Source organism: Manis javanica, chromosome 1 (genome assembly GCF_040802235.1).
Source record: "Manis javanica isolate MJ-LG chromosome 1, MJ_LKY, whole genome shotgun sequence".
NCBI lineage: Eukaryota > Metazoa > Chordata > Mammalia > Pholidota > Manidae > Manis > Manis javanica.
In genome coordinates, this window is record NC_133156.1 from 75,804,762 (window position 1) to 75,821,173 (window position 16,412).

General features: G+C 35.2%; 1 protein-coding gene across 4 annotated transcripts in view; it reads left to right on the forward strand.

The window, feature by feature from the left end:
* The window catches only part of SKIC3 (SKI3 subunit of superkiller complex), an 82,718-nt gene that overhangs the window by 38,152 nt on the left and 28,154 nt on the right, over positions 1–16,412 (forward strand). For all 4 annotated transcript variants that reach the window (XM_037012094.2, XM_037012095.2, XM_037012092.2 and 1 more), the window contains 6 exons: positions 4,658–4,732; positions 5,345–5,486; positions 8,012–8,105; positions 10,771–10,848; positions 13,016–13,140; positions 13,958–14,081. In XM_037012094.2, coding sequence (XP_036867989.1) covers positions 4,658–4,732; positions 5,345–5,486; positions 8,012–8,105; positions 10,771–10,848; positions 13,016–13,140; positions 13,958–14,081 — 638 coding nt within the window. The remainder of the gene's footprint in view (positions 1–4,657; positions 4,733–5,344; positions 5,487–8,011; positions 8,106–10,770; positions 10,849–13,015; positions 13,141–13,957; positions 14,082–16,412) is intronic.

A 16,412-nucleotide genomic window follows, 5' to 3' on the forward strand; every position in this document is an offset into this window, starting at 1 on the left:
TGTTCTTCCTTCTTCAAGTGTGCCTGGATTGCTATATACTTTCCTCTTAAGACTGCTTTCGCTGCGTCCCACAGAAGTTGGGGCTTAGTGTTGTTGTTGTCATTTGTTTCTATATATTCCTTGATCTCTATTTTGATTTGTTCATTGATCCATTGATTATTTAGTAGCATGTTGTTAAGCCTCCATGTGTTTGTGAGCCTTTTTGTTTTCTTTGTAGAATTTATTTCTACTTTTATACCTTTGTGGTCTGAAAAATTGGTTGGTAGAATTTCAATATTTTGGAGTTTACTGAGGCTCTTTTTGTGAGCTAGTATGTGGTCTATTCTGGAGAATGTTCCATGTGCACTTGAGAAGAAAGTATATCCTGTTGCTTTTGGATGTAGAATTCTATAGATGTCTATTAGGTCCATCTGTTCTAGGGTGTTGTTCAGTGCCTCTGTGTCCTTACTTATTTTCTGCCCAGTGGATCTATCCTTTGGGGTGAGTGGTGTGTTGAAGTCTCCTAAAATGAATGCATTGCAGTCTATTTTCCTCTTTAGTTATGTTAGTATTTGCTTCACATATGCTGGTGCTCCTTTATTGGGTGCATATATATTTAGAATGGTTATATCCTCTTGTTGGACTGAGCCCTTTATCATTATGTAGTGTCCTTCTTTATCTCTTGTTACTTTCTTTGTTTTGAAGTCTATTTTGTCTGATATTAGTACTGCAACCCATGCTTTCTTCTCACTGTTGTTTGCCTGAAATATGTTTTTCTATCCCTTGACTTTTAGTCTATGCTTATCTTTGGGTTTAAGGTGAGTTTCTTGTAAGCAGCATATTGATGGGTCTTGCTTTTTTATCCATTCTATTACTCTGTGTCTTTTGATTGGTGCATTAAGTCCATTTACATTTAGGGTGACTATTGAGAGATATGTACTTATTGCCATTTCAGGCTTTAAATTCGTTGTTACCAAAGGTTCAAGGTTAGCTTCTTTAGTACTTACTGCCTAACTTAGCTCGCTTATTGAGCTGTTATATACACTGTCTGGAGATTCTTTTCTTCTCTCCCTTCTTATTCCTCCTCCTCCATTCTTCATATGTTGTGTGTTTTGCTCTGTGCTCATTTTAGGGGTGCTCCCATTTAGAGCAGTCCCTGTAGGATGCCCTGTAGAGGTGGTTTGTGGGAAGCAAATTCCCTCAGCTTTTGCTTGTCTGGGAATTGTTTAATCCCGCCATCATATTTAAATGATAGTCGTGCTGGATACAGTATCCTTGGTTCAAGGCCCTTCTGTTTCATTGCATTAAGTATATCATGCCATTCTCTTCTGGCCTGTAGTGTTTCTGTCGAGAAGTCTGATGTTAGCCTGATGGGGTTTCCTTTATAGGTGACCTTTTTCTCTCTAGCTGCCTTTAAAACTCTTTCCTTGTCCTTAATCCTTGCCATTTTAATTACTATGTGTCTTGGTGTTGTTCTCCTTGGATCCTTTCTGTTGGGGGTTCTGTGTAATTCCATGGTCTGTTCGATTATTTCCTCCCCCAGTTTGGGGAAGTTTTCAGCAATTATTTCTTCAAAGAGACTTTCTATCCCTTTTGCTCTTTCTTCTTCTTCTGGTATCCCTATAATACGAATATTATTCCTTTTGGCTTGGTCACATAGTTCTCTCAGTGTTGTTTCATTCTTGGAGATCCTTTTATCTCTCTCTATGTCAGCTTCTATACGTTCCTGTTCTCTGGCTTCTATTCCTTCAATGGCCTCTTGCATCTTATCCATTCTGCTTATAAACCCTTCCAGGGATTGTTTCACTTCTGTGATCTCCTTCCTGACATCTGTGATCTCCCTCCGGACTTCATCCCACTGCTCTTGCATTTTTCTCTGCATCTCATCCCATTGCTCTTGCATTTTTCTCTGCATCTCTGTCAGCATGTTCATGATTTTTATTTTGAATTCTTTTCAGGAGGACTGGTTAGGTCTGTCTCCTTCTCAGGTGTTGTCTCTGTGATCTTTGTCTGCCTGTAGTTTTGTCTTTTCATGGTGATAGAGATAGTGTGCAGAGCTGGTACAAGTGACCGCTGGAAGAGCTTCCCTTCTTGTTGGTTTGTGGCCTTCCTCACCTGGGAGAATAGCAACCTCTAGTGGCTTGTGCTGGGCAGCTGTGCGCAGACAGGGCTTCTGCTTCCTGCCCAGTTGCTATGGGGTTTATCTCCGCTGTTGCTGTGTGCGTGGCCTGGCTGGGGCTGCTCCTCCAAAATGGTGGAGCCCCGTTGGAGGGGGAGCGGCTGGGAGGCTATTTATCTCTGTAAGGGGCCTCTGTGCTCCGTGCTGCCCAGGGAGTTAGAGTGCCCAGAGATCCCCAGATTCCCTGCCTCTGGTCTAAGTGACCTGTCCTGCCCCTTTAAGACTTCCAAAAAGTACTCTCCAAACCAAAACAACAACAGCAACAATGAGAGAGGGAACAGAAAAAAAAAGAAAGAAAAAAACACGTGATTTTTTTTTTTGTCCTCAGGCGCCAGTCCCAGGCACCCGCTCACTGGTCCTGCTGCCCTGCCTCCCTAGCACCAGGGTCCCTGTCCCTTCAAGGCTTCCAAAAAGCACCCGCCCACTCATCCCGCATGGAAAAACGTGCGATATTCTTTGTCCTCAGGCGCCGGTTCCAGGCACCCGCTCACCAGTCCCACCGCCCTGCCTCCCTAGCACCAGAGTCCCTGTCCCTTTAAGGCTTCCAAAAAACACTCGCCAAAAAGAGAAAAAAAAAGGGGAAAAACGCGTGATTTCCTCCGTCCTCAAGTGCCCGTCTCAGGCACCCGCCCACTGGTCCCACAGGGAAAAACGCGGGATATTCTTTGTTCTCAGGCGCTGGTCCCAGGCACCCGCTCACCAGTCCCGCCGCCCTGCCTTCCTAGCACCAGGGTCCCTGTCCCTTTAAGGCTTCCAAAAAGCACTCGCCAAAAAAAAAAAAAACCACTCCGGTTTCTTTCCACCTGCCGGGAGCCGGGGGGAGGGGCACTCGGGTCCCGCCGGGCTGGGGCTTGTATCTTACCCCCTTCGCAAGGCGCTGGGTTCTTGCAGGTGTGAATGTGGTCTGGATGTTGTCCTGTGTCCTATGGTCTATATTTTAGGAAGATTTTTCTTTGTTATATTTTCATAGCTCTATGTGTTTTTGGGAGGAGATTTCCACTGCTCTACTCATGCCGCCATCTTGGCTTCACCTAAACCTATTTTAAAGATGTGGAAATTGAAGCTTAGAGATCCTAACTATGCCCAAGGTCATACAGTTTATAATGATCAGTTTTTAATTTGGGGGTTTTGAACCTCATCAGTCTGCTGTTATTGTGCTTAAAAAATAAACCCAAAGCCCTGCCTTTTAATGTACATTTACCAAAAAAATGAACAAAGATCATTTTGTTTTCTCATTTTCTGTGAATTGTTCATATTTGATTCAGGACTTGCTTCTAAGTACTTCCCCCAACCCCTAAGTTTAGATTTTTGTACTGCCAGGTAGGAATCAGGGTACTTGGTTGTTGGTCTGAGTCTCTCACTGACTGTCTTACCTTAACATATCACTGTGGGATTTCATTTTTCTCTCCTGAAAAAGAAGGGTATTGGACTGAGTGGCCTCCAAGAGCTTGTCTAGTTGAGGAATTGTAATAAATCAGTAAGTGGTTGATTATGTTGGTTCAGAGAATCTATCAGAAAAATCATTAAGTGGGGTTTAGATATCTTTTATGTCCTTTTGACTCCTGGGTCTAATTCTAGTTAATGGGTAAAGCAATCAGAGTAGGAAGGCAAACTCCCCTTGCCATATACCGTGGTGGCATCTAGGAGCAATGGCATTACTACCCTAATCTCTGTGTAAGGTAATGGACCCAAGGGGCCCAAGAATTTACATTTCTAACAGCTCCAAGTGATGATGGTGGTGGTGCTCCCAAGGGACATCGCTTTGAGTAGCACTGCTCTAGGTCAGCAGAAATTAGGTGCTTATTAGTCACTGAAGCATCTTTTTTATATTGTTTTTGTTCTTAAAAATAATTTATTTCAGGAGGTAACTGTTAGACTTAATTAAAATGGTAACAATAAAAGTATGACTTAATATTATGTACAAGTAAAAGAAAACCTTATTTCTTACAAAGGTGGATGAACTTGAAAGTAATTTTAACTTACCACATTGTCTTTGAAGTCAAAAGTATAGATATAATATTTAAAATCCTGAGTCAGTTTTACAAAGTAAACACGCTGCACTCTACTCCAGATCCATGGAAACTAGATATGTAGGACTGAGAATCTCTTGTTAAAAAGCTACCCAGGTGAATCTCTGGTGATCTTATAGCTAATAACTCTACTCCAGATAAATACCAGTATGAATAAATCAGGGGTGAGAAGGAAGGAAAAAGGTAGCACAGCTTCATCAGTGTTCTGAAGGTTTTTTATGTGGATTATGCCACCACTGCCTATTGCAGGTGGAACTCTGGATATATTTGTCAGTTTATGGGCCAATTTAACAAGTCTTCTCTGGTCTCCTGAGCTGTGGGAATATGGCAGACAAGATTGAAAAAGAAATTTACTTTTTAACACAGGTGGTAAACCTTTGGTTGTTCCAAACAGTTCCACTTACCATTATTATTATTAATATTCCTTTTAAATGCATTAAGAACCTCTTTTTCTTTTTGTCTGTTACAGGCTCTTATTGCAGAGATAGTTGGAAGTTATGACACCATGGACCTCTTCAGGCACACTACAGAACTCAGTATGCATGTAAGAATTTGAGCATTCTTGAAGATTCATTGATGAATAAATTACTCATACTGAGAAAACGAATACATAATAGTATCAGATGTTAATGACAGTAGTTGTCTTTATTCTTTATCTTAGAAACAGATTAGATTAGCTGTCTTTAATTAAAGAACTCATCTTCCTGTAGTCTTTCAAGAGCTGATCAAAAAATGACTTTGGGATTTAATACATGCAGTAGTCATAGAACAGAAACTGAGATTTGAGAAAGAAATAAACATGAGATAAGGACTTGACCTGGTTGACATTTCTAGATTATGAAAGTATCTTAAAAATTGTTTTGATTGGTAATTATGAGTTTGACCTATAGGAATGGAGAAACCGTATACCAACTCATTCTGCAGGGCTCTGTTTTCTGTACTTATTTTTATCCTAGTTGATTCTTCTACTTAGGATTGAAGCAAGTGATTTAAATATATTCTTAGCTATGTGTATAATAGTGAATATTTAAAGGCACTTAAGAATTGATGTAAAGACTAAGATGTGATATTTACTGTGTTGAAGTGCATTGTTTCATAGCTTTTATTGGCTTCTTTATTACCCTATGTCCACTTGTTAACTTTGTCTTTTTTAAAGACTGAGGGAGCAATAGGTTATGCATATTGGGTCTGTACAACACTGCAAGATAAAAGCAACAGAGAAACAGAGCTGTACAAGTACAACATTCTCCAGATGAATGCTATTCCAGCAGCACAAGTTGTTTTGAGTAAATATATAGGTAAGGCGCCTATTACATAATGGCAAGATGTTTGAATAACTTGAATTAATTTAAATAATTTTTTTACTAGTGTTTCTTATGATCTGAATTTGCCTTTGCTCCCTGCAATGGCCAAGCAGTCTGCTTTTTAAACTTTAGTAAGCACTTTGAAAGAGTGATGAAGATTATTGTTAGATCTGATAATTCAAGATAAAAGTAATATTCATGCTGAAGTGAAAAGCATTTTGGAGGCTAATGGGCCTGAGTTGCTGCTGTTCTATCTCAGCCATTTACTTTCTCTACAGTCTTAAGCCAAGTATTTTGCTCCCTTTAACTGCTGCTAATCTTGAAAAGTAGAGATAATAATACCTAGATTGTAGAGATACGAGAATTAAACTAAATAAGAATTAAAGCATGCAATATGTTTTAAGTTCCAAATCCAGTGTTTATAACTTCCCACTCTAACACCTAATTTTTCTTTATGATACTAAAAAAAATATATTTAGGCTTAGGGAAAGGACAGAATGGTGAAGTTTTATTAACCGTCTATTGTAATAATTTCCTTTCTTTCCTAATAAAACTGCTTAATAAAACTTAATCAATATTAAATTGGGTTTTAATTTCTGCTACACCACTTAGTAGCTAGCCATGATGAAACCTTGGGCATAATTCCAAATTGAATTTTAGTTTTCCTATCTATAATACAAGAATGAATATATTTGTTACTTAGGGATTATACAAAATGTTATGCAGAGTACCTGGCATGCCCTAGATACTCAACAAATGTTAGTTTAATTAGCCTTTTATTTATCCCGCAGCAGAATTCCAATAAAGAATCAAGGGGTTTAAGCAGGAATATTGACAGTTGAATAATATGAAGAATCAGATAAACCACAAAAAGTAGAAGCGAAAATGACTCATCATAGGTATTGAAAGGATTGTAATACTCTTCTTGAGTTGAGCCTGGCACACTTGAGTAGAAGGCATTTAGTTTACAAAATTCAGTACTTCAGAGCATTAACATGTTATGTGTTATGTCAGAATTAATGACGCTAGTGAAGAATAGCTAAGAGCCTCTGTGACAGTGTATGATTACAAATGTTATTGATAGGTTTCCTTAAGATGGGTAACATTTGTAAAGGATTTACATGGAGAGGTAAATCTTTAGCTTTCTGCAAAATACAGATATCTAGTGCAACAAAGAAATCATTCCCTGTTACACATAGCAAGGTTTTTAACTTTTAGTGGAGCCATATTATATACTCATTTAACAAATTCAACTGCATGTGGTTGGTGAATGAATGAATTATATATATATATATATATGAGAAAAGGAGGGGGGTGGTCAAGAGAGCATGCATTCTCTCCCTCTGTCCTGCTAACTGTTTGCCTCAGTGTGAGTGTGGATGGGGAGTATAGATATCTTAGTTTGATTCAGTTTTGGTGACTCTCTCCTTGTGTGTTGACTAAAATTTTTTCAAGAATAACTTTGTGATTTTCACTGTATGCTTTAACATTAGAACCTGGTCACCGCATAAGATGTCATTGCATTGTAAATTGTTAAACAGTATAAGGAATTTGAAGGTTTACTTTCCAATTAGGAGGATTGAAGATAGCCAACACCCCCTGCACAAGTAAAAATCCACATATAACTTTTGACTTCCCAGAAACTTAACCAATAGTTGCCTACTGTTGACTAGAAACCTTACTGTTTATTAACACACATTTTGTATATAAAATATATTATACACTATACTCTTACAGTAAAGTAAGCTATAGAAAAGAAAATGGTTTTTCAAATTGCTATAAATGGTCAAAAATTTTTCCAAAATACTTATTTTAAAAAATGCATGTATAAGTGGACTTCTGTAGTTCAGACCCATGTTGTTCAAGGGTCACCTGTACTTTTAAGTAGATCAGATGTGTTTCTTCTTTGTACATAAGTATATACATGATGTTTTTTGACATTAAAATTGCAAAATATTACATTAAAAATTCCAAAGGCATTCCCTGTTCCTAGTATAAAACATTGAGTTAACCAAAAAAGACAAAACAAAACAGAGGTTGGAAGAGAACTAACAAAAGAAATTGTTGCTAAATTTATTCACAGGAATGTTTAAGTGATTAGCCACAGAACTGAGTTTCCTTATAAATCTGATGACTAGTTTTAACATGAGCTACAACTTCAAAAAACTATATACCTTTGGAGATAAAAATGCTTGTACTTAAAACATAACTAGAAACCATATATATTCAATAATTTATTTTTCTGTTTTTATTGAGCTCACAATAAAATGCACAAGTTTTAGTGGACAACTTGATGAATTTTGACACGTGTAATCACTCATGTAACATGTATACAATAATTTTAAACACTTATAAAATGATTGCTGTTTTTATAGTCAAGATAAAATCAGATTGCTGTTCTTACCAATGCTAGTGATCTTAGAAGGTAATCTGGTGTTTAAGATATTGAAAATAAAATTTATTTTTTATAAGCACAACCAATATGCACATGTAAAGAGAAGATGTTTTTGTATTTCCAGAAAGAATTCAAAATTATGCTCCAGCTTTCACAATGTTGGGTTACTTAAATGAACATCTACAGCTGAAAAAGCAAGCAGCAGAATCATACCAAAGGTAAACTCTACATTTAATTAAAGTATGGTCCTTATTTATCAGTTGGCCTTTTTAACATTTAGTCTCATTTTAAAAAAGAAGGTACTAAATAAATGTTCTTACTCCTTTCCTAACCTCTCATTATCTACCATTATTACATCTTTGAAGGTGAAAAAGGTGCAGTTTCAAATTTTCAGCTATACCTTGGTTTCTTTGGCTCTCAACCTAAAAGACAGAGGCACACACAGAGACATAGACAGAGAGAGAGGAGAAAAAACAAAAAACAAACAAAAAAAACCCCTCAAATTTTGTTTTAGAAAAATCTGTTCCTTTAGATTTCATCTAGCTTTATTAAAAAATACATGTCATTCAGAGAAGATATGAGAACATTATGTTTATTTGAATCACTGTGATATCTACTATATATTTATTCATTCAGTAAACAGTTGTTGAACTGCTGTGTGCCAAGCAGTGTCCCTGACATTGGCCATTTAACTGTGAATTAGAACAGATAGAAGCTCTGTTCTCATGGAGTTCATGTTCTAGTGGGGGTGACACATGATAAGCAACTAAATATCTGTGGTGGTAATAATTGCTAAGACATAAAATCAAAATAGCAGAAAAGGCCATAGTATATGGAGGGGGGTGGTGAATTTGAGATATAATTAGGATGGGGAGGTTTACTAAGGAGGCAGGTGCAGCCTGGCCTGCATGACGCCACTTGGATCTCAGGGCAAGAGCATTCCAGGCAGAAGGAATGGCAAGAGCAAATGCTCTGACACAGGAGTGGGCTTGGCAAATTGAAGAAACAAAGTCAGTGTGCTCCAGTGAAACAATTAGCCAGGAGAGTGTAGCAAGTAAAATGGACTTGAAGGCGTATTCTCTACAAATTAATTGATTGGTGCATGAGAAAATAATTGTTGATCTACTGGAAAGTTAAAAGTTAAAAGGCTTGATTGCACATCATTGCTCTAAACCTAAATAAATAGCTATTTAGAAAAAGACTTGTCAGATAAAAAATAGTTGAGGTGTCCCAAATGCTTTGCCATGGCCTTGTACGGAGATCTTTGTAGTTCAAAGGAGTAATCACTAGAGGGTACTGGAGGCTGTATAATCAAGAAGATATTTTTCCAGGTCTATATGGAGGTTTATGGAAAACCATGATTCTATCTCTTTCAATGTCACAATAAATTTACCAATAAAAATGTGTTTGTGTGTGTGTGTGTGTGTGTGTGTGTGTGTGTGTGTGTGTATGATAGACTGGAATAGTGAGCAGGATTTTTAAATAGAAAACTAGACAGCTTTAGAGTGCTTGCTACTTTTTTTATACATATAATTGCCAATATTGTGACTCTTGACACTGGTTATACCTTCAGCTTAAAATGGCAACTCCACAGTCACTTGGATATGTATCACTCTTTCTTTCTTGCCTGGTCACTGCTTTTGTTTTCTGCTTCAAACAAGTATTTGAGGCTTGAAACCACAAATAAGGTGTAAATCTAACTAGAGATACAGTTTTTAATATAACACTGGTTTTTAGACTACCTGCAAATTTTAGTTTTTCATGTAATATCATGAAATTTAAAGTTTTTCTAGATATTTATCCCTGGTTAGTCATCTTGAAGCAGAAAAGAAAATTTAAAAATCTCCTGAATATCCAGCTCCTCTTAATTCTTAATTTCCCTGCTTGTCCAAGGGACTGAGCATGAGAAAGTAGAAATATGGGGGGTAAGCACGTCAGTGTATTTATTCTGAGCCTCTAGGGACCCCTGATGATTCTTTACCATCTCTGAGCTCAGAATTACTTAAAATACTTTTCTGTATGTAACAGGTATGGGCGCATAAAAGCACTCAAATTTTCTGGTTTCCTAACTCAAACAGCTAGTATATAAATATTACAGAGTGTTTTCTATATATTTCAAATATGTCAAAACTTTAGACAGCAAAACAATTATTTCCCATATTTAGATTAAAATTTTGACAATATTTAAAACTCAAGTGTGATGAATAATTTCACTTACTAAGAGGTCACTTTATTAAAGTTATATTCCTGAGAATCTAAACTCTAAATACTAAGTGCTTTTGTGGTGCCAACTTAATAAAATATGAATAAGCTGTTATAACTAGCATTAAATAATTAGCTGATTAAATGAAGAAAACAATTCTATAGATTCAGTTAAGGAGGAAGGATAAAAGAATCCTATTGCACATAAATAATTTAAAAAACTTTGTCCTTTTTTTTTTCTTTTTCATGTTATTTTGTTGAGTTTTAAGCATTATTTGTATATTTTAGATATCAGGCCTTTATATTTTACAAAGGTCTTTTGCAAATATTTTTTCCAAGTCTGTAGCATGTCTTTCATTCCCTTGACAGTGCCTCTCCCAAAGCAGAAGTTTTTTAATTTTAATGAAATCCAACATCAATTATTTCTTTCATGGATTGTACCACTAGTGCTTTATCTAAAATGCTACCCAGGGTCCTCTAGAATTTTTCCTATATTATCTTCTAGGAGTTTTATAGCTTTGCATTTTCCATTTAGGTGTATAATCCATTTTGAAAGGTTTAAAGGTTTTGTCTGGATTCACTTTTTCGTTGTTTTTTTGTTTTTTGCTTGTGGATATTCAGCTTTTCCAGCACCATTTTTGAAATGACATCATTTCTTCTACTTTGTCCTTTTTTTTAAAGAGCAATTTTGTTACAGACTGCAGAAGAAGACCAAGATACTTACAATGTTACAGTAAGAAATTATGGCAGATTGTTGTGGTAAGCATATTTTTCCCACTAATTCTATGAATCTATTAGATTTTTCTGGTGAAAGCCATGGAACTAATGAGGTGGTGACCACTTTCCAGAATAGTGGAGCATGTATAGATGAGTAGGCTGGTGACAGTCCCCCAGGATACATAATTCCCATAATACCAGGCTGTGCTAACAGTTTTTCCTGCACCTGTGATAATACCTAACCCCAGTGTGCCTTGTAAGGAACAGGTTTAGAACTGATGGTTGTGGACTATATTAGAGAACATTTGAAAGAGAGCCAGTTGCTGTCTAATGTAGGAGCCTAGTTAAGTGGAAGAGGAATTGGATCTATTCTGATTTGCTTGTTCTATATTCTTGAACTGGGGATCAACATCAGGAATCCTAAAACCCTTTTGAAATAGTACACAAAAATTTTTGTGCACATTTTGTGGTGGAGAGAAGACACAGAGCTTCCTTTAGATTCTCAAAGACCTTGACTTCAAAAAAGATGTAGAAAATGAAAAAAAGATTTAGAAAAAGAAAAGACTGATTGTTTTAGAGGACAAACTAGGTCCAGAGAATCAAAGTATTATGAGATGAAGGTTTTTGGCTCAAGTCAGGGAGTCATTTCTCAAGTTGAGAACTGCCCCAAAATTGAATGATCCAGTTTAAAACACAATTACACTATACTTTGATATATGGGATTAGTGCCTACTTTTTAAAAGTGCTACGTAGTAGACAGTTCATTTCTTGTACAACATGTAGTTGAATCATACCCATAGACAGCATGATTTTATCATTCTGACTGCTTTCCCTTTCCTTTCTTTCCAGCTGTTGTGATTGGGAGTTGACAGAGTTCTCAGTTCCAAAATTTTGTTATGGCAGAAGATAGACAGGTTGTAAGAAATTGTATGGAACAAAGTATCTGTTCTCTTTAGTTTTGATGTTTCATACAATGTAAATATTTTAGAAGAAAAGTTATGCCTCCCCTTGAAAATAGGTCATATGTTTTCTCTTAAGTTTCTTTTTATTATTAAGTGTTTTAAACATGCAAAATGTAGTAAGTTATCTAATATAGACTGTAATTTAATGAATAGTTGCCATTCAAACATAACATTTTAAAATTCTGTCAAGTGACTTCTTGTTCCTTTTTCAAAGAAAGTTACAGATAAAGTCCTTTAGCCCTTCTCTAGTTCCATTCTTTTTTCTATAAAAGTAATCACGTTTTTAATTAAGATAGTGTTCATTAAAAAAACTTAATAAATGTTTATATATGTAAACCATGTAAATTGCTCTCTTTCCTCAAAATATTAACCAGTTTTTTAGTTTATTGATTTTTAAATTCTTCACCTTTATAAAACTAATTTTGAAAGCAAAGATTATCTGTATTTTTAGTTCCTCCCAACACTCCCCTAGATTAAAAAGATTTTATGAAAAGATTTCTAATAACACATTAAAAATAGAAACCGTTTCTGATGATAGTGGTGGATACCAGAAATAAGAACCTCAAAGATGTAGTGCATCTATTGCAGGTGATGGCAGCTTCTCTTCATTTTTAAATAAAACAATTTATTTTTCTGTTACCAAAAAACATTATACTTTAGTATTATATGTAACAGTTTTTACTTTTCTCCCTATTAAGTACAGAAAAGATCATTTATAGTTTTGTCTGTGGGATTTTAGTGTATCTAAATGCTTGCCAAAAAAATGAATGAGCAGATAAACATACAGAAGCTAGGTTTGAGTCTGACTAGGTATTTTGGGACTTGTTAAGCTTATCAGGGAAGCTAGAAACCATACTCAGGGTAATGCTTAACTAATGTATTATACTTTAAAAGTTCTATATAAGAGTACACTTGATAATATTTTTATAACTTGGGATTTTAATTCAAGTTTGTTAAAAAAGGCACTTTTGTAATTTAGCGAAACTAGTCATTTTCACAGGTAATTTAAAAGAAGCAAAGTGTGATGTTAAATCCCCCAAGTACGTCTTATTTGAAATAAGTGCTATGCCTTCCATTTTAATTTATATCTTTTCTGCAGCTTTAACACAGATAGATGAAGTAGATGAAGGTATTAAAAGAAGCTTAGTATAATAGTATCTGCATCTTAATGTAATAATATCTGTATTTTGATGATATAAGCCAACATTGTTTTTCATATTAAAAATAAGCTATGTTCTGCTTCTTAGTTCCGTTGGTGAATATGATAAAGCTATCCAAGTCTTTAAGTCAACACCCCTTGAAGAGTTAGATGACATCATAGGTTTTGCCCTGGCTTTATTTATGAAAGGTCTTTATAAAGAGAGCAGTAAAGGTGAGTATGTTTCTTGAAGCTAAAGGCCATGTCTTAACTTTTTCATGACTGAGAAGAATTTAATCATGATGAGCTTACCTGTAGAAAGATGCAGTATTGAGATGGGAGTAAAGGTTGCAGTGTGTATTAAACTCTGACTAGGGGTCAGGAATGATCCTAGGTACTTTTGACCTGTTCCCTCATTTAGTACATTATTATGGTGAATAGTCCTGTAGCAGTGTTACGAGCTGAATATTATCCTCATTATTTAGGTGAGGAAACTGAGGCCCAGGATCACTTATGGTAGATGTGCGAGTTAGCATTGAAAGCAGGTCTTTACTACTCCATAGTGCTTAAATGTAAATGTCTGATAAATGAAGAACTCGATCATTGTTAGTAATAGTGTATTTTGGTTTCTCCAAAAGTGCTTATCGAGTGCATTTTCACACATAGGCCCAGCCTCTGTGTGTGCAGTTCATGGTAAGTATCTATAGTTTGATGGAGTTACTGGCTTGCACATGGGAATGTTGGTGATGATCTCAATGCCTGTTGTCCTCCACTTCTTTTGAAGAGCTTCCTATAGATTCTGAAGATAGAAATGGCAGAATATCACATAATAATCCCAATGATATCCCTAGGATCACCTTGGAACAGCTAAACCAAGGTCGATTATTATAAATTTTTATTCCATCCACTTGAAAATAAGGAAACAAGATACAATTTTAGTTATACCTTTTCAAAAATAAGATTAGGAAAGGAGAAAATTCTGTGTTTGTCAGTCAAAATTGCTTGTATATTGTGCTTTATTTGTTTGTTTGTTTCTAACTCCGTATAATAGCCTATGAGAGAGCCTTGTCTATTGTTGAACTGGAGCAAGACAAAGCCCATATCTTGACAGCTCTGGCAATAACGGAATATAAACAAGGAAAAATGGATGTAGCCAAGACATTGCTGTTTAAATGGTATGTATAGTTGACATCAATGCTTAATATGGACAGATACTTAAATATTGGTTAAAATTTGAATGTGAAATGAAGTTCTTAATATTTTTAAAACTTTTTGGTGAACAAAAGGAATTGGACCTACCTGTTTCTGCACTCATAGAACACTGATAGGTGGTGATAGAGATCATGGCCTAATTCTTAGGTCTGGATCCATCTGATCCTTCAAAACCATCCTGTACTCTGTGTGTCTTATTTATTGTTTTAAAAGAGCAATTGATCACCTGATCTAGAAGATCTTAAAATTTTTGATGACGGCAGATGTGATAACTTTTTTGGCCTCTTGGGTCCCCAAAGAGATTTTTTTCTCTTTCCTTTTAAGTTAACCTGATAAAATAAGGTTCATTTAAAATTGAATGTCAAAAAAATTGCCTATAAAGCTTGTAACTTTTTCTGTATTTTTGGAATAAATTAGTAAAATAACAGCCTGTGATATCTGTGGTTATTTAATGGTATTTTTCAACTTTCTGAAAAAAAATTGTTTTTGAGAAAGTTGACTAATTCCTTCAAAAGCAGCAGGTAACTAATAGATGCTATTGGAAAGTGGTTGTCAGTAAGTGCTTTGTTGGCATTTTCAATGTTATAAATGCTCCCAGTACAGGATTGTCCCCCATTGCAGGAAGATTGCATCCCTGTTCCCCACTCATTAAATCCTAATTGCACCCCACAGTCATTGTGAAAATCAAAACATTGCCTCCACAGTCTCCAAATTACCTTCCCAAAAGTGGGGGGAGGGAGAGGATAAGATGGTACTAGTTGAGAAGCACTTCTGTAGAATAAACTTTATATTTATACATTGTGATGCCTTTGTCCCATCCTGATTAAAGTGATTTTCATTTATAATAAATAAATAATTCTTTCTCTTCCTTTTTGCTATTTTTGAGAAACTTAGTCAGAATTAAAAAAACATCTTAACACTTCACACCTTTTACATCCCTGTAAAGTGTATAGATGGCTATATATAACATGTTCAGAAACCAAATGGCCTGGGGACAACAGTCATAGGTGCTTTTATATATTACTGCAGTTATCAAGGACAAAAGTAACTCCAAATTAGACATAATTAGATTAGTCTTGGGTTACTATTTAAAACAGTAACCAAAATCATTTTAAAAATTGGTGGAAGTAGGAAAATGTAAAAGTTTAAGATTATATTCTTTTATGCTTCATTTATGAGAAGGAAAACCTTAATATCCTTGTTTAATGCTTTTGGATCCAGGGCTGCATATTTTATCTCATCAGTGTTCTTGTTGTTGTTTTTGTCTTTGATCTCTGCATGTCATCTTTCAAATTTAGCACTATAATTGTTTTCCTCCCCCACCACATAGAATTTTTTTGTTTACTTTCTTTCAATGAAAAATTTAGTTACCAATTCTTTATTGATCTGATTTGGCCTCCATATGCTGGGAACTCAGCAGTGTCCTTGATGCTTATTTAAGAGGAATAAGAGTTAAGTTCAGTATATAGGGGGGAAGTTGGGTTATCATCTTACAGAATTTATAATATTAAATAATTGCATGTGAAATCCCTAGCACATGGTACAAGACAACATGACTGAGCGTTCAGCATGTTAGCTTAATGGGATGCAGTCATTTCAGTAATATTCAGATTTTGTATATTAAAAAGTATTAGAGGAGATAGTTTTTTTTTCCTTTTGAATCAAAGGACAAATTGGATTTCTTCTTTTCTGTTACTATTGGAGTTTATATTTTATTATTTGCTTTCTTAGTTGTACCATCCTACAATTTGGCTATTGGTATTGTTAGAAATGACTAATTCACATTCTTACATATTTGGACTCTACATCTATTAACCTTTATTATAAAGAGAGGTACTATGGATCTGTTAAGTTAGCTGATTACTACAGAGCTGCTCATGAAAACTCATGATTTTATACCTGTCAGTATTAAATTCTAAACACTTCCAAAAAATATTGGGAAGACATAGTGACAGGTATGTGATATTTTGTAATAGTAAAAATATTTCTAGTATATTTTAATGAATTTAGTTTAAAAGTTTTTGAAAGTTGTTTTGTTGTAATACAACATTCATAATTATTATTAGATGTATTAAGTTTATAGAGATCAGGTTTTCTTCATTTAAATTAATAAGGATTCCTAAACATTATTGACATATTCCTCCATAAAGCTAAATCAAAGTTTATAGTAAAGTAGGAAAAAAAAAGATGTTTAAATACAAAATTTAAATTCTCCTTAAATTATAAAAATACTCACTTGGAATACAATGGACTATTACTCAGACATAAAAAAGAAAATCTTTCCATTTCTGATG